General features: G+C 51.6%; 1 protein-coding gene across 2 annotated transcripts in view; it reads left to right on the top strand.

The window, feature by feature from the left end:
- Positions 1-22,113, top strand: part of CSMD1 (CUB and Sushi multiple domains 1) — a 290,133-nt gene that overhangs the window by 248,234 nt on the left and 19,786 nt on the right. For both annotated transcript variants that reach the window (XM_079142910.1, XM_079142909.1), the window contains exons 34-41: positions 10,063-10,251; positions 12,077-12,250; positions 13,556-13,738; positions 16,103-16,279; positions 16,896-17,075; positions 18,858-19,031; positions 19,270-19,443; positions 20,787-20,860. In XM_079142910.1, coding sequence (XP_078999036.1) covers positions 10,063-10,251; positions 12,077-12,250; positions 13,556-13,738; positions 16,103-16,279; positions 16,896-17,075; positions 18,858-19,031; positions 19,270-19,443; positions 20,787-20,860 — 1,325 coding nt within the window. The remainder of the gene's footprint in view (positions 1-10,062; positions 10,252-12,076; positions 12,251-13,555; positions 13,739-16,102; positions 16,280-16,895; positions 17,076-18,857; positions 19,032-19,269; positions 19,444-20,786; positions 20,861-22,113) is intronic.

The following is a 22,113-nucleotide window of genomic DNA, read 5'->3' as shown; positions in this document are numbered from 1 at the left end:
CATGCAGAAAGTCCTGGCTGCTCCTGTGACCTGCTAGTGGTTTTATATCAGTGGAATGATCCCACCTAGGTGTACCAGTGATCATTCACACGCAGCTCAACTTTTGATGAAGTTTCTTATGTTATTGTACAAATACTGTTTTCTAGCTTCAAATGCTACAGTTGACAGTGTCGTAGTGAATCCTCTGCTTTTTTCTCTGAAATGAAAAGGCAGAGCTGCAGCCAGCGCTGGGTGGTAGGAATCAAGGCAGAGCTGGATTCCATAGCTCGCAGTCCACATCCTGATGCTCAGCCACACTCATCTTTAAAACATTAAAAACAAAAGCAAAGCTTGCCTGTGTATTTTAAAATAGAGCAGCAGATCTGTAATTCAAAGAGCACTTTTGAGTTTCCATTTAACTTCAGGAAAATTCAGCTTCACCCTTTGCTTGTAGAGATGAAAGATCTATCTTCCTTTTAAGAGAATTGGAGACTTCCTTAAAAATACATATTTCACAGCATTGGGAGACCCCCAGGGTCGTGCTAATACTGCCTTAGCCTCTGTGCCTCCCTCCTGGCGGCTCTCAGAGATCAGCCCGCTCTGCAGCAGGTGGCTCATGTGGTGCTAGGAGTCCATGTGCTGCAGTCCCAGAGGAAACACCCCTTTGCCCGAGCAGGAAGGATGATGTAAAACCCAGACGGGCAGCACAAACCACTGGTTTCTTCACACTTTGGGAAAAGAGTATGAAAGGAATTCAGCTTGGTATTTAAACAAACCTCCCTGGCTGGAGGTAGTCTCTCAAAGCCGCTGCCGTCTGGAGCACGCAGGCGTGAAGTGTCAGGGAGCCTGGGTAACTCCAACTCCAGGGTCTTGGTGGAGGTCCAGCGCAACGCCGGACACGCCTCACTCCTGTGCTTGCATTAAAGTTCATATGTGATGATCCACAGCGGTGTGCAGCCCACCCTGTGGCTACTTCCAAGCACTGTGACCCCTGCCAGAGGAGACCCAGGCGCCTAAGTAGTGCACGTGGGGGGTTCTGTCTGGTGGCCTGTTTTACCAGCTAGGAGGAGATACAAGCACGTGTCTTTAAGCCCTCTGACTGAGACCTGGGTGGCACATCACTCGGCTTTCCCATCTGCAGGTTCTGCTCCGGGAATTTCCCGTGGCCTTTGTATTTGGCGCCTCTTCTCAGCAGGCGGGGCTTACTATAGAGACAGGGTGCACCCCCACGTTTTTGCCTCCTGGGGCCCCGGATGGAAGGCTCCATGAGCAGAGGCCCTCGACTGGCCACTCTTCCTCACACCCTGTGGTCACAGCAGCTCACTATTTCCGATTTTTGTCTTCATTTTCTTTTCAGCTTTTGGGGGGGGGGGGCATTTTAACTAATTAATTACAAGTTGTACTTTCCAAAATCCACTAGGCACAAGGAGATGCAGTTTTGTGCCATTTCTGTTGTAAGGTCTTGGAATTCTGGGTGGTTTCTAGAGAAACAGTTCATGTTCCATGAGACCCGCCAGCTCTTAGCGTGAGCCCGGCCCGCCCTCCGGGACTTCGGTCAGGATGCTCTTTCCACTTCTGTGCCTCTGCTGTGTCCATGCACTTGCCAGCTGCATTTCAGAAACCATCTCCAGCAGTGTGGTCCGTCCACAGGCGTGCATTAGGTCTGCTTCAGTTCTCGTGCTGCTGGGGAAAGCACAGCCATGCAGCCCAACCCCGACCCCTCAGCACCGCGTCCTGAGTTAACTCGGTGTGGCTTCGGGGAGAGACGATGTCATGCTAGGGAGCACACATGGTGAGCAAGGGTCCCAGATGCCAGAGGGTCGTGGCCACTTACGGCCTGGCAGCAGGAGAGCCCGCTCTACCTGGGGGGAGCCACCGAGAGCACACGCAGCGCTCACCCGTCAGTGTCCGGGGCTCCCCCGGCACTGCATCCCCACATGGAGGCCAAGGAGAACTGCGCGCACTGAGGTGCAAATGAGGTGGAGGGACATTGGAGAGCTCCGTCTCCGGGTGCAGCCTCCGCCAGCTGGGCAGAGGCGCAGTGTGCACGCTTACCCTCCTGACAGCCCCGTGCGAGCGCGGACAATCTGAGCCAGCAGGAAAGGGAACGTAGCCCCACTTGCATTCTTCCCCAACACGGAGGAAGTCCTGCCATCAGTCAGGACAGCAAAGCTCCTCTGTTTTCTGTCCCCTTGGAAAGCAGACTCTGGTGGCATCCTGTCAGTGGGAGCGGGGACATTCCACCAGGAGGCCATGGGCTCCTTGTCCCCAAGTTCAGGCTGCTCTCCAGACAGTGCAGTGCTCTGGCCAGCTTCAAAGAGAACAACTGGGCCCCAGAGACCTGTGTTATCATTGTTATGTAACAGGTAAGCGAGACCCTGAGTTGCACAGCCAGGGGCCATGGGAGTGGGCAGCAGGTTGATCGTCCCTTGGAGTGTGTCTCCGGAATGGAAAGCTGGCATTTCCGACTCTGGCACCAGGACGTGTCGGTTCTCCCCGAAGATAAAATGAGCACTGAGCCAACAGCACATATCAACCTGGTTACTCCCTCAGCTCTGCTCAGCTCTCGGGGGAACACATGGATGCCTGAGGACTGGTCAGGCAGTGGAGGGGCATAGCTGCTGGTGCCCATCTCTGACTGCAGTTCAAGGACCTAGAACAGCATTGCACTGCCCAGATCAGACTGCATGGCCCTCCTTAGCACCACAGCGCAGCAGGGCACCGAGGGGACGGGGTATGTGCTGTGTGAGGTCCCATGCATCTTCCCCGCGGTTCAGCACAATCTCGCCTTCGTGTCTCCTGTCTCAAAGGACCTACAGCCATCCCCACAGAACCTTCTAGCCAGTGTTGTTCACTACTCAGTGCTGAATGCTGGACACTGTCATGTGGCCATTCATGTCTCTAAGTGGTTAGCTACCCAGGACCAGGGAGTGGCTGCCCAGACAGGGAGAACATCACCCAAGATTCTGTCACCGGAGGAGAACGTCACCCAGGGAGAATGTCCCCAAGTAGGATGTCACCCAGGGAGAATGCTGACCAAGTTGCTGAGACCTTTCTCCAGACGGCTTGCCAACTAGTCTTGTTGGACAGAAGATCAGAAGGACTGAAAAGAGTGAGCTTTTAAATTGATAGTTCCTTTCCTATCTAGATCCCATTTTTCTCTAGTATACCTTAAGAAAGAAGAGAAGAAATTAAATGAAGTGAAGCTCGCCGGCTGGTTCTCCTTCGTGTTGGGTCCCATGCTTGGTCCTTTGGGGATCTGCTGCACAACATAAAATCAGAGTGTTGTGAACCCTGGGCAGGAGCCCGCCCTCCTTACCACCCTCTCTGTCCCTGAAAGCACACTTCTTTTGAAAGCTTCGTACCCATGTGCTCACAGGCAGCGTGGGCACTGACCCACAGGCACTGACCCCAGGCCACCTCTCGACTGCCCATGTTTCCGCTCTTCCCATGGCTTTGCTCGGTCTCAATTCTAAAGCAGGCGATGACCACTGAAGCAGCAGACTGGCATGCACGTACTTGAGAAGGAAGGGCATGTGGGCAGGAGGGCAGCTCACGAGGCGATGGAGCTTTAGGAAAGTCAGTGGCATCGAAATCCGAACCTCAAAGTTAAAATCAAGCTGCTCCATGGTCAAAGTGGCCAGGGGTTCTCAGTGGACACTGCAGTGAGGTTCCTGTGGGTCACTTGAGTCCTCTCAGGAAGGTTAAGGACATCACCACCATACTGGCGAGCCGTGTGCACTGTCTCCCAGGCTCCTGCGGGATTCTCCAGTGTGCCACTGCACGTAGGGTGCTGGACAGTTCACAGCGGCCCCCAGGTAATGATGGAAGAAGAAGTGCCGGCAGACACTTGGTGGGAACCCTGGTCCATCGTGCTGTAGTGAGCCTGAGTCGGGGGCAGTTCTGGAGTCTGCCTCTTTCCTGAGGTTGCCCTTTATTCTCAGACTCAACCCTTGACAGAAGCCCTACCCAACCCTGCAGGTTGGTGACGGAGAGTCAGAGGTGGGCTTTCGTAGCTGTTTTCCTCCGTGGCCAGTCATGCTTCTTCTCTTTAGGACTTGGGTTGGTCTGGTCAGGGCACAGTCCTGAACATTCACAGCTGCAATTCACGACTGCTCTGTGGTTGATGCGTCTTTGTCCTCTAAACTTTCTGTAATTCCTTCTATTGAAAAAATCAAAACAAATGCTAGCAGGACTTCAATCAGGCAGGAGTGCTCTAGAAAAATTGGTGAATTAACTTTTACCCCTTTTCTCAACCACCAAAGAATTTAAATGGGGCATTCTTCATTACAAGGCATGGATTATTTTTTTAAATTACCCTGTTCATGACTGAATTTTTGTGACTTACAAGTAGAGAAAGAGGCAAGAAACTTCAGTAAAGGCAAAAAACACAGATTTTAAGCACAAACAAGTAAAAAAATATGGACACTGAGTTTTCTCTGTCTTCCCTGCATTCTCTCCCGGTCTCCCTGGTTACTTTCTATCTCCACATCGTCTCTATCTCTCCCTGTGTCTCCATCTCTCTGTCGCTCTCTCTCTTTCTCTGTGTTCACATCTCTCTCTGTCTCCACATCTCTCTCTCTCTCTCTCTCTCTGTTTCCATTTCTGTCTCTCTCTCTCTGGCTCTCTCTCTGTCCCCACAGAGTCAGTCAACGCAGACTCCTTTGTAGGAGGAGTTCCCTTTACACCTTCGCAGATGCCACACTGAAGATATTTTTAAGGAAATTAAAATGCCAGGTGCAACAGGAAGGTCAAGTGTGAGGTGTCTGCCAGTTCAGCGTGGTGTTGTCTAACCTGGTGTGACGTGGGCGTCACTGTCCCCGGCTGCACCGTCCTGTGGGACGGGCGCTGTGCATTTGCATGTCGCTGACCTAGGCAGGAGAGGGCCGGGGCAGCAAGGCCCTTTGAATAGAACTGGGAGCAGGTGGTTCTTGCAGCCACCTGTGGAATGGAGGCAAACGTTCTGTCCACACCACGGCTGGTGGAAGTGCTTCCAGGCAGCCGCAGGTGAAGGAGATCCTGTGTAGGCCATGGCTTCTCTGCCAGAATTCTAAACTCAGATCTGAGTGGTTAGTGAGCTCAAACCAAAGCCCAGGGAACCTGGACTTGTCCTGCCTGGTGCAGGTTTCAGGTCGGACGGGGAGACCTCTAGCCACGGGGGCATGGCCGCAGGTCAGGGCGATGTGAGAGCAGGAACCTGGAGCCAGAGCAGCCAGTGGAGCATCCCCGGGGCACATGGGGTGCCAGGTCAGCATCCCGCCACACCACCTGTGGCTGAGGCCAGTGCCCACCACGCCCACCCTGGCCTGCTGCTCTGCATTAACAAAGTGAAAGACACAGAACTTTCGTTGAGACTGCATCGATTTCCTCATGTGAAATGTCCTTCCACCATCCTGACCCCATTGCTGCTCCCTCAGGTCTGTCCCAGCCCGGAGATGCTGATGGACTCCTCAGACCTGTGGGGCAAATTTGGTTTGAAACCCAGTGGGGTGCTGAAGAGAGGGTCTCGGCATCCTCCCAAACATGTGGGCACGTAGACCTTCATGCTCAGAGCGTCGCTGGGAAAGAGCGTCCCACAAAAGTAGGCTGCGTCGTCTGCACTGCTTTTCCATTGCAAGTGCCAGTCCAGAAGGCCCTCCTCATCCAGACACCTCCAAGGAGGCCTGACACTCAAGGAAGTACCAAACTACACTCTCTGCACTGCTTTTTTGCCCACACAGCTCATACATAACGTGATAAATTTCGATTTATGAATTAGGCACCTAAAGAAATTAACAACTAATCAAATAATAAAAGAGTGATTATTACAGTACTCTAATAAAAATCATGATTGTGTCTCTTTCTCTCAACGTATCTTCTGACTGTACTCATATGGCGGGCTCCCGTGTGAGGGTTACTTGAACACAGTGTTTCAATGCCTCTGCAGTTGCTTAGAGAGTTGAGACAGTTACTGAGCAAGTAACGGGTGGGTGGTATATACAGAGTGAATACGCTGAACAGGATGCAGGAATTATCACACCCCAGGCAGGATGGAGAAGGATGACTCACATCTTCATTGTGCTACCTGGAAGAGCACATGATTTAAAACTTACTTACTTCTAGAGTTTTCCATGTAATGTTTCCAGAACACAGTTGACCTTGGGAAGCCAAAACCCTGGAAAGTGGAACCAGGGTTAAAGATACATGATTATACACTACTTATTCCAAAGACAGGAGTCACTGGTTCATATTAACTCAGTGTGTACTTGCCATTTTTACTGAATATTAGTTTTCATTTTTTAATTTCAATAAAAGCTTAGCCCCTAGCATTTAGTTTTTAAAGTTTAATTTGACAGTTCCAATGCACTTTTCCTTTTTTTATGTAAGAATTATATTGAAATTAAAAAATGATAAACTATCTTCATGGTTTGCTTTTCAAAACAAACACAAAAGCCAATTTGGCCCAGGGCACAACCTCCACCAAAATTGACTATCAGAGCAGAGGTTGGAAAATGAGTTCATACTTCATCGCACTTTCTTCCAAAGCCACCGTGCTTGTCTGAAGCAGTGTTTGTGCCAAAGATCAGGTTCTCTGGATTCTGCCTTGGATTCCCCACTTCTAAACAGATTTTGGATTTGCAAGTTAATTACATGGCTCTGCTCTGACCATCTCAGAGGCCCTGCAAGTAAGACCTTACCAGCATTTTAATTCATCATAAATTAATATATATTTAATGAACTGATGTAGTTTTAAAAGGCACAAGGGAAACATTGTCTACTCTGAGAATCGAGTGTGGACATCATTTTCTGAGGACCACAAGTGAACTTGGATGTGCCTTTTGCTCAGTTACCAACTGGTTCCCAGAGGGACCACAGGCTGCTGTCCAGGGGCAGGAAGTTGCGAGCCCAAGAACCAGTGTCCCCGTGGGGTCCCTGACCTGGACTGCAGTGCTCACACCTGGCTGCCTCCCTGCTGCAGCTGGTGCCGAGAACAGACGGTGCGCAGACAACTTCTCTGTCTGGGGCAGAAGGGCAGCGGCCTGAGACTGAACACCTCCACCACACCCTCCTCAGGGAGAGGCTCATGAGAACGTGGCCAGCGCTGTGGGTCCCGACCCAGAGAGGACCTGCGGGAGCCGATTCTGCTTCCAGTGCCTGGGCAGGACCGGGGAGCAGACCCAGGAGGCCAGGATGGCACACGTGGGTGACGCTGTTCCGGGGAGCGGCCATCAGGGTCTGGGGTCTTGCTGAGTCCTGCAGAGTGAGGCAGCGGAGGGAAGGCCATGAGCCCGAAGCCCAGGCAGCAGCAGCATGCCATCAGCCGTCGGGTCTCCGGCACCCACGTAGGGGCGGCCATGTTGGTGGCCAGGGCTTGGTCAGTCCTCCTGGGGTCTGGAGGGGAAGGCTTCCAGTGTGGCTCACGGTGCTCGCGTCCCCATCTGCCTTTATATGTTGACTGGGCCTTTTGAAGACCCTGCTCCAAGGGTAGGGTGTGGACACAAAGCCCCTGTGTCACTATTGAGCGCTGAGATTCCAGCTGTTCGCTCCAAAACCAAGGGCCCCTTGGGATTGACTGTAGGACGGGGTTTGTAAGTAGGCGGGCAGACACGTGTTCCTTGCTCCCGGCCCCCACTGACTTCCAGGCGAAGGTCTCCTGGCCCTGGACGTGTTGCCAAGGTGCAAGTTTCTCACTCACCCTCCTACATGCCCATCCCGGAAGCAGGCGTGGTGTCTCCGCGCGAATCTCCCCATGCAGGGAGGACAGAGCCGCGAAGAAGCACTGGTGCTTCTCATTCCTTCCTGCTGGGCATGCCGACCAAGGGCAGGTTCTCACACCTGGAGAGCACAGTGCAGTCTGGGCATCCTGAGGGAGGTGCTGGGATGAGGCTGGGCCTCTGCAGGGCCACCTCGCTGCAGGCAGAGCTGGAGGAGCCCTTCCCAGAGCCTTGGGCCTGCTTGCTGACCTCATGGGTCATTGCACATGCTCTCCAACCACGGCAGGACCTGACTTCTCAGCTCGCTTTTCCACCCACAGCACCTGTCAGTCATGTGAGTCTTTTCCACAAGACCCCTGAGTAGGAGTCACACCCAGAAGGTGGGAGGAGGGAGGTGGCTGGAAAGTGGCTTCTGTGGCTGGTGGGGTGCTTTCAAGCTGGGGACCTGCCCTGCACGTGGTCAAGCACAACCATCGGCAGCAGCGATGTGGAATAAATACCTCAAAAGTGCTCGTGGACAAATCAGCCCAGTTATTCTCTGCTCCTCCATGAGCGATGCAGCTGGGCCTCTAAATGAAGCCTCGGAGGTTAATGGGAAGGGATATAAACAGATGCTTCTGACTGTAGTTCTCTGCAGGACTGGAAAGGGCCCACTTGGGGCACCCACATGCTGCCTGCGCCTGGTCCAGGCCTCCCCTCCCCAGCTTGAGCCCCTGAGGGCTTCAGGTCTGCTCAACATCGTAAGGGGCTCTGGCTCAGCACTCGCACGCGCCTTCTGGGCAATTCCAGTGGAGTCCGATGTCAGGACCATGTCATCCCATGAGGGCGTTGTGCCCCCTGCACAACCCTCTCCCTGGCAGGGGCCCTGCAGAGAGCTCCTGGTCTGCTTCAGAGCGAGCTGTGGGACCACACTCGGAATCCCGTGTCCAGCCACGGGGCTCAGAGCGTTCCTTCCCGGGCCCTCGGGAGAGGAGGCAGTCGGCTCTCCTGTCTCTGCGCCAGTCCCTGCTTCTCTGCCTGACTCCTTGACCTCTCTCCCGCCTGATCCTTCCCTCGGCTCCACGCTCAGTGGCTCTGCTCAGCCTCTCCTTGCCTCGGGTCTTGCAGTGGGTCCTTCTAAGGCCGAAGCCCACCCCACGCAGCAGCAGTGCACTTTGGATGCAGCACGGGGCCTTGGCACCGTGGGGGTCCCTGCTCAGGGCCATCCACCCGCGTGCCCACAGCTTCCTCCATTCACCGCACGCCAGGACGTGGCTTGGACAGGCTCCCAGAGGCAGCGCTGCAGACAGTCACAGGCGCCCTTGCTGCTGGGCTGCCCCAGCCCCGTTCCGGGACCACGGAGGCTGCTGTGCTGCCGTCCTCAGGTTCAGGGGTCATCTCTGGCAAGGTCCTGCTGCTTTGAGGTTAGGTTTCCCTTTCATGGTGGCCGTGACGCACCTGGGCCCTGAAGGTGCCCCTTGCTCCAAGGAACTCAAGACTGTGCTCTGGAAACTCAGGGCTGCTGAGACACACAGAGCACGTTACTCAACAGTACTAAAGGGGGCCTAGTGGACCTGGCCTCCTCCCCACTGCAGGGGGTCGAGTGCCCATCAGTCGGACGGGGACGTGCAGTGCCCGCCTGAGAGTCCTGCACACACTCTTCCCGAGCCGGGACTCTTGGGGCGCGCAGTCTCCAGGCAGCTGTCCTTCTCACTGGCCTGGTGTGGGAACTCAGGGCAGTCGGGGCTCTGCTTCCCGCTGCACCTGGAAAGCACGGGGCTCATCACCTGCAGAGGCCCAGGTGGTCAGGCTAACAGGCTGCCGTCCAGCCCCACCAGATCCAGCCCTGCACACCCCGCCAGACCGGGTGTTCTGAGGGAGAGGCGGCCCTGCAGGGGCTGGCCGAGACTCGCTGATGCAAGGACCGCCATCTTCCCTCTCATTCCACCGGTGACAGGGACTGGCTCAGGGGCAGGTGTCGGCCATGTGTGGGCTGAATGACCAATCACTGTCCCTGCCTGAGGATGTTGTGCTTGAGTGGAAATGTTTAAACTAACATCAGCCAGTTCCAGTTACCACGTTAAAGCCATAAAAACTTCACCAAAGCAACTCATGTTAAAATTTCCACTGAGGAAGCATCTTGTTAGGAAATAGTCAAGGAAATGCGCTCCTGTTGAATTGCTGTGGTAGCTGTCTGGATGCCCGAGTTTGGGGAGCATGATAGCCCAAGGCGCAGGGGAGTTCAGCGCAGAGGTAGAGTTCCATCGTTTCTCTGCTACCATCTTCTTGGGTGAACTTTCTAAAATGATCAGAAATTCACCGTTGTTTGTGATCTATTGTGGGTTTTGGTGTTTGCTTTTTGTAACGTGTAGCTCTTTCTAGGAGACCCATGAAATGTTTTACTTTCTAGTGGTGAACTGCTCAGACCCAGGCTTTGTGGAAAACGCCGTTCGCCAGGGACAGCAGAGTCTCCCCGAGAGCTTCGAGTACGGAATGAGCGTCCTGTACCATTGCAAAAAGGGCTTCTACATGCTGGGATCTTCAGCCTTGACCTGCATGGCAAACGGCTTGTGGGATCGTTCTTTACCCAAATGTCTGGGTGAGTGGGGCGGCTTGGAGTCTCGTGCCTGAGTCCTGAGGGGTCATCGGCAACACACGTTTATTTTGATATATTCTGACAAGTGCTGAGTTTTAACTCTGCTCTTCCACCACCCGTCCTTTCAGGTTTTCTGAGCACTTAGGCAGGTTCAAGTCCCCCACATACACCTAAACCAGGATGAGATGGAATGAGGGAGAGGTGGACCCGTGCCCACGCGGGCTCCGGGGAAATGGCCCGGTACTGGCCGTCGCGAGGACCAGTTACGCCTCTGCCTCTGGCATGACCTCTGCCCACTCCACGGGGGGCATCTGTACCCCACAGGCTTCCCGCATGGCAGCGACCTGGCCCACCCTGCCTTTGCCCCATCTCCCTTTCCCAGGTTCAGGAACAGTGGCCAAGGGCTCTGGGAAAATGCTCCGCTGCTGGCCTGGCCTCTGCGGCAGGAAGGGTGGCCGCTTCCATGACAGACTCCGATGTGAAATGTCCAGTGCCCATCAACCCGGGTGTGCACCCAGGTGGCCCTCCACCTGGCGACTTCTCAGAGAAGCTCCTGGGTTTTCTCCTTTTCCCAGACATTGACCTCTTCCCTGGAGGGGCATCACGTCCCCGAGCCTTGCCCTGAGCTGAATGTGCCCAGGCCTCCGGGCCTGGGGGACCGAGCGTCCCCAGGCGCTATCCTCAGCCAGCTCATCCTTGACCTGGGAGGTGGACGGAGGGCTGTGGAGCACTGCCGAGCTGGCCTAGAGCACCCCAGCCTGGCTGCTCTGCGCCACCAGGGCCCTGCTGCTCCTCCCTCAGCTCAGCTGGACTTGACCCCTATCCTGGGTTTCCGTGTCTCGGGTCCAGCTGACTTCCTCGTAGGGCCTGTAGGTGAAGCTGATTCTTCAGGGAAAGACCGTCAATGCCGGTCAGACGCTGAGGGCCCATGTGACCCGCGGCACCTTCCAGCCCTCGGAACCTACCTCTGGTGGAGACATGTAGAGCTTGCAAGTGACCAAATGGCAGTGCCCTGGATATTAAATGAGTGGCCTAGATCCAGTCAGGTCGCCTTGGTGGCCTTGACCCAGTTAGTTCTTGGCCTGTAGCATAAACGTGTGTGGAGTTTTAGCTTATTTGGTAACTTATCTGAAAGGAAGAGATGAATCTTCATTGTCCCATATTAATTGGGGTTCTAGAATTTTCCTTTCTGAGGAATATTTATGGATAGATATGGGCCGGACTTATAATTTTAAGGAAATGTGAAAAACTGAGTTGTTTTATAGAATAATGTGGAAAAGCTCATCAATTATGTAATAGTGTTTTGTACTTACATACTTTCAGATTGCCACCTAGTCAAAAAAAAAAAATAGTAGCGTGGTTTTCTTAGATATATGAACAAGAAGATTAAACCAATTTGACAGAGTTTCGATTGTCTCATGAAATAAAACCATACCAGGAATAGTTTTGGTGGATCCCTGCTAGTTTCTCAAATTTCCCATAATTCTGTTCAGGTGGGCTACAATAAGAGCAGATGTGAAAATCAACCAGCACAGTTTTCTCCTTGCAAACCACATGCAGATTTCAACCCTAAGCATAACTACCTCAAAAAAAAAAAAAAAAAAAAAATCGATCGATAGAAGCTTTCCTTTTTTTCAAAGTAAATGTTGGTGTGGGTGCTGGGTGGAAATTGGCAGACGTCACCACTAGGACACAGCAGGGCAGGAGCAGCGTAAACAGGCGTTTGCTGTAATCAGGGGATGTCAGTATGTCTGCAGTGGAGACTTACCCAGTGCAAAGCAGCTTCACGGGAACGATGTCCTCATTGACCCCAGTCTTTTCTTTTTAGCCATATCGTGTGGGCACCCTGGGGTCCCGGCCAATGCTGTCCTGACTGGAGAGCTGTTCACATACGGGGCCACAGTCCAGTACTCCTGCAAAGGGGGCCAGAGTCTTACAGGGAACAGCACCAGGGTCTGCCAAGAGGACAGTCACTGGAGTGGAACCCTTCCACACTGCTCAGGTGAGGAGCTGCAGGACTGCACAATTCCTGGGAGGGTACCACAAATGTACACCTGTCGGAAACTGCGACCATTTCCAGCCAAATAATCACCCTGGAAGACTGTCATTATCTTCACTATCATGACTACTACCTGTCGAATGCATCATGTCAACACCACCTGCACCTGTCACCGGTGCGTCGCCTACATCATCATCATCCTCACATGTCACTAGTGCCTCACCTGGATCATCATCATCTTCACCTGTCACTGGTGCTTCACCTAGATCATCATCATCTTCACCTGTCACTAGTCCCTCATCTAGACCATCATCATCTTCACCTGTCACTAGTGCCTCATTTAGACCATCATCATCTTCACCTGTCACTAGTGCCTCACCTAGATCATCATCATCTTCACCTGTCACTAGTGCCTCACCTAGACCATCATCCTCTTCACCTGTCACTAGTGCCTCATATAGACCATCATCATCTTCACCTGTCACTAGTGCCTCATCTAGACCATCATCATCTTCACCTGTCACTAGTGCCTCATCTAGATCATCATCATCTTCACCTGTCACTAGTGCCTCATCTAGACCATCATCATCTTCACCTGTCACTGGTGCCTCACCTGGACCATCATCATCCTCATCTGTCACTGTACCCATTGCACATTGTCTTCATCATCTTCTCTTGGTCTGGTCCCCTCACTTTACATTTCCTCTTAGGAGTTGCTGGTCACCCTGCTAGGACTCTTACCTTGGCTCAGGTTTTCCTTGATTGCTCTTTGTCTTTTCCTATGCTGCCTCTGAATTCTTCCACATATTCAGTACCTCCAGCATCAGTAATTTCATTGGTCCTCTTTGAAAAAAAAATCATCTTATGATTCTATGAATGTTTCTTAAATAAAAGTCATTGCAAATCTGTGTCTAACTATGAAGGATGGAACCTCTCACCTGACGTTTCAAGTATACTGTGTGTCTCTACTGGGCTCCCTTTTGCTACCCGTTAGTACCTTTCCAGGGGACAATGTCTGCAGTCACCATTAGCAGAATTTGATTTCTTCCAAAAGAACATTATTTGTCCACATAACTGTATTTTAGCTGTATTTTAAATAAGGCTATTTTCCTTAATAACACAGAAAGGATGTCTTAAACTCTTCCATTTGTGGGCTTGGATTAGAAGCTCTTACCAGATTGCCAGAGTACACTGTGACCCTATCTCATGTTGAATACATATCCACATGACTTTTCCTTATCTCTGGGTATGAGAGCTTGTTTCTGCTGAGTCTCACACTCTGCGTTGCTATGTATTCACCTTCCACAGGAAACACTCCTGGGTTTTGTGGAGATCCAGGGACCCCAGCACATGGGTCTCGCCTCGGGGATGAATTTAAAACGAAGAGTCTCCTGCGCTTCTCCTGTGAGATGGGCCACCAGCTGAGGGGCTCCCCCGAGCGGACGTGCCTGCTCAACGGCTCGTGGTCAGGAGTGCAGCCCGTGTGCGAGGGTGAGGATCCTCCTTGAGCCTTTAAACCACTAGCTCATTCTCAGATGGCGAGCACAGTTCCCTGACAGCCTTAGAGGCTGACGTGATGTACGATTAGATGATGAGAGTGTCATTAAAAATCACCAGTGAGCGCCCGGCGGTACCCGGCCGTCCGAGAGATCCCACAGCACTGGCCCCGGTAAACTTTGTAGCACAAATGGTGGCTCCGCCCCTCTGAAGACAGACGACCGGGCATCTGGATGCTGGCGTGAGGGGGGTGGCATTCGACCCACTGCTTCTGAAGAAGCAGGTGGACTGCTCGCGTGGCGTGGGTAGAGGTCCACATCTGCTGAGCATGGAGTGACTGCAGCCTTTCTATGTAACACGCCGACAGAGTGGAGATGGCGTTCGTAGACACTACGGTGCTTTCAAAATGAGTTCACTGATATTATCCTCTCTATAGAGCAAATGGACCATCTGTTTTTTAATTTCTTTCTTTTGCACTAGGGATTGAATCCACAGGTGCTCTGCCACTGAGCTACACCCCCACCCACCTCTTTTTTTGCCTAGGTGAGACCTGTGATCCTCCTGCCTCACCCTGCTGAATGGCTGAGATTACAGGCATGCACCACTGTGCCTGGCCTGTTGTGTTTCACTCGGTTACAGTTACCAGTGAAAGTGTTTTCTGACATCCACCAAAAAAGAAAGAAAAATCTTAATCACAAATTACTGTATAAAATATAACATCTGCAGGGGGGCTTTCTCATATGAGGATGACGTGGTCATGAGAGAATTTATTTATCAGCAATATATTTGCTTTTAAATTAAGTGAAATATTTTTCAGTAGTTATCCCACTGATTTTGACATTGTCCCTCCCTGGGCAACATGAAGTCTTATACTCGGATCTTAGTAGGAAATGTTAGAGCATCTGGTGAAAGCATCTGCTCTTTTCTTGGTTGGTTAGGTTATGAACTCGATCGCAGGGGTCTCCTTCCCCTGACGGACTTCCTGCTGGCACATGTGCACATGATGCCTGCTGAGTGCTTGGTGAAACATGAATGTTGTGGAATGCACAGTAGTCTCGAGCGGCCCAACACCTTGGTCTTTTGCAATATGAAGTTTTAATTGTTATCCTAGTTATCATACATCTTTGAACCTTAGAGAATCTCCTCTGTCTTCTGCTTTTGGACTGGTCAGTATTTCTTAATGCAAGACCAACCAGGAAACTGCTGATTGATCTGTATTAGGAAGGACTCTAAGTTCAGACCCAGATCCTTAAGGGAAGAGGGTTGTAATTGATTAGTTATGTCTGCTGTGGGTCAGGAACAGAAGTTCCAGCATGTGTGCTTGGTATAAGATGCAGCTCAGCTTGGTGTGCAAGTGTACTTTTTCAATTTCATAAGAAAGATAACTTCCTCAAAGTGCAGAATAGTGACTTCTGAGTCCTACAGAAATTTTTCAGTGAGTTTTCTTCCATATTTTTAAGAGAAATGTATCCTTGTTCTAAAGCTAGCTTTGAAGATGGAGCAAATAAATATGTAAGTATATTATCAAATATATCGATCAGTCTCAAGAAGTCTCAGGGCACATTCTTGTTTAAATCCAACAAGGGCTGCAAACCTTATTTGCCTGCCTAATGTGACTGTAGTGTGGAGGACCAGAGCAATCATCTGGTAAATAGGCCAACCAGAAGTGATGAGAGCAGTGGAGTGATTTACCTCCTTGGAACGGGCCACAGCAGCCTGGTGAGATGTGCTGGCTGATGGAGTGCAGGCAGTGAGTGCTCAGGGCACAGACCTGTCACACCAACACCATTGAGTGAGGTGTCAGTGGCTGTAAGTGGCTGTGAGAAACTGGGAGAGTCACAGACCAAAGTTGGTGAAGGCATTCACACAGCTGCCGTTAGGTCTGACTGTCTTGGGGAGCCCGTTCTATAAAACAGTTTGGGCCAGTCTTTCAGACATGGTTTTCCAAGGGAATTGTTCTGGAGATGTGTTATGTGACCAATTTGCCCAGATTTTGAAAACCATAGTCAGTGTGTGAAAGGGACACTTCTGAGCTACTAATAGCATAAAGATACCTTTAAAAATCCACATTAACTCTCTTTTGGTATCAAATAATGTTGGATCCCAAAGTAGGAAGGGTTTGAATTTTCAATGCCTTAACTCATGTTTTGATTAGTTCAAAAGCAATGAACTTCAGAAAGGATGAGGTGAAAGTGCAGTTTTTCGTTTGCCTCTGATCTATAAGATCGATCCACGAGTTGTGTTAAATGCACACTAATGCCCCACGTCCGCTCGTCCCCTGAACTCAGCCTTTGACCTCCTGCGCCTGTCACTCAGCCAGCGGTCACGCCCTGTGGTTGCTGTTCTGCTCTCCCACAGCCGTGTCCTGTGGGAACCCTGGCACGCCCACCAACGGCATGATCGTCAGCAGCGACGGCGTCCTGTTCTCCAGCTCTGTCATCTACGCCTGCTGGGAGGGCTACCAGACCTCAGGGCTGACCACGCGGCACTGCACGGCCAACGGCACCTGGACCGGCGTGGCTCCTGACTGCACAAGTTAGTGGCAGACCCTGGGGTGGACCCAGGACACTGCTGTGATGTCTCTGTGCTGAGAAAGATGAGCATGATCTCAAAATGTCCTATTGAATTAACGTACATACAGAAAAAAGAGGGGAAATACTCCCTCGATATTAGGATTCTCTTCGTTAGATACTTTAAGATTGTCGTCTACTCTGTTATCTACATGGTTCAAGTTACTTTAAACAGCCAAGCATGTTCTGTGCTGTTAAACAGATGCAGTAAAGGAAAGAGAAAAGAGGCAAAGCTCTCTCCATAGACCATTTAGTCTACAGAGAAATAAGATGTTCAGTTCTCCAACCACAGCCTGCATTGTCCTTGGCCAGCTTCCTGGATTACACACCAGGCCTGAGCAGGGACAGCTGAGGACAGCAGCCAGCGTCCACACAGCAGCCGCCAGTAGAATAGGAATAAGTGATTCCAAACACACGGCCTGCTGACGGGGTGATACAGTCATCAGGCCGAGGCGAGCAAGGCTTCCGTGATTCACTGCTTAATGACTTTGAGTAGCAGAGTAACTTGAATAGCAACCAGGACTCATTCACGCTAAGCTAATTTCATGCCTCTGTGGTTCTTCTTTGTTACCTGCCTCTAGTTATAAGCTGTGGCGATCCAGGTTCGCTGGCCAACGGCGTCCAGTTTGGGGCTGACTTCACCTTCAACAGGACAGTGACCTACCAGTGCAACCCCGGCTACCTCATGGAACCCGCCTCATCCGCCACCATTCACTGCACCAGAGATGGGTCGTGGAATCAGAGCAAACCTGTCTGCAGAGGTGTGTGCTCCTGTTTGTTGGTCTTGTTAAGTTGTGGAGACGTCTTTGAAGAATTCATTTCCTTTAATTTTGCAAGTGTTCACAAAATCATTCTAGAAGCCAGAAATTCTAGAATTCCTGATCACCCATTTGCAAATCTCAGTCACTATGTTTTCACGGCAGGTTAAGGCTGGTGTTGCGGATGGGGCACTGTCACCCACAGAGAGGTGTCAGTGGACTTGGGGTCAAGTCAGGAGGCGGGAGGGTTCGGAGGACGGTCGTCCTGCCTCTAGAGGGCGTGGCTGTAGCTGTGGGAACAGCAGGGCAGGGCAGGACACAGCCAGTCACCTGAGACTGACAGGGAGGGGTAGCGCCGCGAGGGTTTGTAGGCCGGAGGGAAGATGGCCCACGTGCTGAGAAGACCTCGGCTCATTCCTCTGGGCTCCGGCGGGACAGGCTCACTGCCCTCTGGGCGATTCCAGCAGCAGAGGGAGTGGGCTGACCTCACGGTGACGGGGAGCAGGGGTGTCGGAGGGTGGGGTTCACATGGTCAGGAGGCCCCTCCTGCCCTGCCCTCTGCTGACCAGGAAGGGTGGGAGCAGAGCTTGAGAGCTGTGGTGGTCCAACACAGCAGGGCAGGAGGAGCAGAGAGGGCCGGAGCCGGGCCTGGATGCCCAGGCCCTGAGGGCAGGTGCTCCTGTGGGTTTGCTGTGAGGCTTCAGAGACCCCATGCCTCCATCCTCCCTGGCCCGCATGCTCCCAGACCCGCTGCTCTCTCCTCACCCGGAGACCAGGGTCCTCACACCCCTGATCCTTTCTACCAGAGCTCCTGGCACTAAGTCCACCAGGTGGCAGCACGGAGTCAGTGTGTTCTGGCACAGGCCATGTGGGCCTAGATGGTCGGTGGACTGGCCTCCAGAGCTCACGGACACCCCTGCACACCTCCCTCCTCCCCAGGCCCCTATCTCACTCATGGTCAGCACCATGGTCCACAAGCCCCTTCGAGACCAGACTCCCCACCTTTCTGTCTCCTTCCCCTTGAAACTTTCTCTGAAGGTTCACCCATCACCCTCTGTGAACTGTTGCTCATTCCCGTTTCCACCTGGGGCCTATCCCTGGATGCTCCCTCTGCAGAGAGCAGCGGTCCACCAAAACCACACCTGTGGATTCTCAAGAAGCCTCTAGAGTCGGGGAGGCAGATCCGCAGAGTCCCTAGGAGCCCAGAGAGCAGACATCAGGCCCCAGGCTGAGGAAGCCCCAGGCTGAGGGAGCCCCCAGGTGTTCCACAGGTCCTTACTCAACCTTCCTGCACTGGTTTTAAGTGCTCAGCAGTGGCTGAGTCTTTCGGAAATTATGTGTTATCTTTAAATAAATGAAAGTTACGAGGGAAAGGAGGAAGTCTTACTACCTCTGTGTATGAAACCAAAGGTTTCATTGATGTGGTGTCGCCAAGTCTGCATTTGATTTGTCCTTGGAACCAGCATAAAAAGACATAAATGAAATTAAAATGTCTCTTCTCTTTGGCCCTGTGCATATGGAGAGCGCCATGTTCAATCCTGCTTTCTTTTGTAGCCTGTTATGCTTTGACTTGACTCCGCTTTTGTGCAGTTGACCTAAGCTGATGAAGAAATATGGCAGAAAAACTGTGTTATTTTATTTCTGTCTTCCTCAGTAGTTCTTTTATTTGAATAAGAAGATGATCCTATGTAGATGTCCTTTGCGACTTAGGGTGATTAGAACGTGGTGCGTGTGCGTGCCGGCCGTGGGAGGCTCCGGCATCTCACTGCTTGTCTTTGGACACAGCTGTCCTGTGCAGCCAGCCTCCTCCGGTGCTGCATGGGAAGGTGGAGGGAACGGACTTCCGCTGGGGCTCCAGCATCAGCTACAGCTGCGTGGACGGCTACCAGCTCTCCCACTCGGCCATCCTCTCGTGCGAAGGCCACGGGGTGTGGAAAGGAGAGGTCCCCCAGTGCCTGCGTAAGTGCTGCTCACCCCCGGTTCCACTTCTCGCAGATCCAGCCACACACAGCACATGCGGCCGAGGGCCACAGCGATGTGTGGCTGTGGCCGGGTCACCGTGTGTAGCATCTCACGGTGGGGTCTGCCTTGCCTGAGGGCAGGTGCTGTCCTCTAAGAGCTGACGGAACCAGTGCAGCAGGCCCGACCGGGGAGCTGCCTGGGCACGCAGGTGATGTCTCCCGGTTGCCGTCCACAGCGGTGTTTTGTGGCGATCCCGGCACTCCTGCTGAGGGCCGGCTCAGCGGGAAGAGTTTCACCTACAAGTCCGAAGTCCTCTTCCAGTGCCAATCTCCGTTTCTCCTCGTGGGGTCCTCGAGAAGAGTCTGCCAAGCCGACGGCACATGGAGCGGCGTACAGCCCACCTGCATCGGTACGTGCCGCGGTCCCCGGAGGTTGGGGAGGTGAGGGACAGGACTCTGCATTCTCCAGCCAGCCGGGTCCTTCGTGGTTACTCGGGGCTCTGCAGAAGGTGCCCCTCCCGTCTGCCCTGACTCAGCCTCTGCCAGCTCACCAACCAGTGTCTGGCCGCAGTGGCACTTTCCCACCAGGAAGCCCCTGCAAGACGTGGCGTGACTGGCCCTGTAACAGCCCCAGCCAGGCAGACTCACCCCACTGTTGGGTTGATTGCCATCACCCAGTTTGGCTGAGCTATATTCCTGCAAATTTATAGTGGAAAAAACGGGCGTGTCATCTTAGTTATTTTCTTAGAAGTCAAATAATATCTACTTAAAAATCAAGACAGTTTTAGAAAAATTTTATTGGAGCTTTTTTTTCCCTGATCTTGTCATCTGAATTAAACTACTGCTGCCTGGTAGGTATTTCTATACTAAATGTGTTTTTTTTCTCCTCTTATGGGTTAGTTGCTACAGAAAACAAATTGTAGCAAGTTGTCTCTCTCTCTTTTTTTTTTTTAAATTCAGTTGTCAATGGACCTTTACTTTATTTATTCATATGTGGTGCTGAGAATTGAACCCAGTGCCTCACACATACTAGGCAAGCGCTCTACCACTGAGCCACAACTCCAGCCCCAAGTTGTGTGTCTTTTAAAATTTTTTTTAGTTGAAGATGGACACAATACCTTTATCGTATTCATTTATTTATGTGGTGCTGAGGATCAAACCCCGGGCCGGACACTGCCAGGCAAGCGTCCACCCCTGGGCCATAGCCCGCCCTCTCTCCTTATTTTTATTTATTTTTGTGAGCAGCAGGTAGCACCAGTCTTGGAGCAGGACAGTTCCTTGACCGCTCACCTTCAACATGCTTGGAAAGGTCACTGCTGGTCTACCTGCTGCTTCCTTTGGGACCATTAAATGTATATTTGCTTTAGAAATCTTTAAAATTCATCAAAGAAATTTGGAACAAACGTCATGGATGACTAGCTGAGATGGCCATTAACTGAACCCCTGTAAACCAAAAGATCACAAGAGCTTATTATTATTGAAGATAGCGTAATGTTAATCAGCAATTAATCAAAGATTAAGTGGAGGAAATTAAACCAGAGAAGGAAAAGAACAACATATTCTTTTATATTAAAAATATACAGGGCTATTCAAAGTCTAGTAACATCAAAGATGAGCGTCTGAAGAGGCCTGATAGATGAAAGTTGCAGTTTAGTTTTCATGAGAGACACCTTGCACATTGTCAAACAACATTCCATCGGCTTTGCAAGGTCTTTTAATAACAAGGCTGCCATGTTTTAATTTTGGATTTCAGATCCTACACACAACGCCTGCCCAGACCCTGGTACTCCGCATTTTGGAATACAGAATAGCTCCAGAGGATATGAGGTACTTCATTTTTATTTTGCAAGTTTGAGTGAAAATATGAAATGGAGTGGATTCTTAAACACGTGTGCACTTTTAGATCATATTTTATTCGTCTTACATTTTCCCAAATGAAATCCATTCCTTGAGGATTTCTGTGTGTGTTTCAACTGTTGAGTTCAGGATGACAGTGCAGGACTTGGTCACTACTGTTGTGATGGCTATGTTAGCTTCTGTTTGAAAGCATACATGATTTTGTATTTATTTGTTATGCTCAAAGGCCAGTTATCAATTCAGGGTGACTTTTTACTGATTAATGTCACATCAAAGACTCCACTTAGTGGCTAGATAGAATGGGTAGCTATTAAATTCTAGAGAGATAAACAAAAACCGAAGAAGAAATTACATTCCTAATTCGTGATACCTGTCCTCCACGTGGACTCTCAGAGCATCATGGCATATGGGCATCTGAATAGCACTTGTGAATGATCACTTGACTTAATGAAGCTACGTTAACACTACAATTAATATGGAGAAGTACTTAAAAGGCAAAGCAAAGAAGCTTCAAGTAAGATCCTCACCGTCCCAGCCACCCAGTAGCGTCATGGCTCTCTGAGGAGATGAGCTTGGAAGCCGAGGTTGAACATGCATATTGCTTTCCTCTTAGGGACCCCGTCAGTGTAGAAGGACCGCTCTTCCCCGGCCGCTCCTGCCGCCTCTCAGGGTCACTAGGCTGCTGTCTTAGCTCTGGCGCACTTTGCTGCTTCCTAACAGCTCTCTGGCACTTCACAAGGAGGTTCTCCCGGTGGGCTGGTGGGTGGAATCTAGTGCCATTTCTATCACGTAGGGCCTTAAACTGCGGACCAGTGCTTCCTGGCAGACAGACATCGTTGACTCCTACCTAAGAATATTGTACAGGGCCACACGTGGACATTGTTCTCACTGACTCAACAAAAACTGAGGTCCGATCGCCCTTGATGACAGGGCCATCAGGACCTCCCGGCTCACGCAGCACAGTGGGCGAGAGCGCCCGGTGCCCGTCGGTGATGCCATAAGGGAGGTTGACTGGCACCCTCCTGTGGCACGACGCAGCCACACCAGCACCAGCGGTGGGCATACCTGCAGCAAGCTCGCCCAGAACGCTCGGGCCGAGACGCTGTCTTATACAGCAAGTGCTGGGTCCTGGAGACACGCTGCCCGGCTGCTCGGCTGCTTTCTCTCCTCCCTCAGGAGAACAGGTGCCGTTTCCAATGAGAACTCTGTCTTCCTTTGTACTG

This window comes from Sciurus vulgaris, assembly GCF_902686455.1.
Source record: "Sciurus vulgaris genome assembly, chromosome: 5".
NCBI lineage: Eukaryota > Metazoa > Chordata > Mammalia > Rodentia > Sciuridae > Sciurus > Sciurus vulgaris.
Note: the sequence above shows the minus strand (reverse complement) of the source record. Positions and strands in the feature narration are given on the sequence as shown.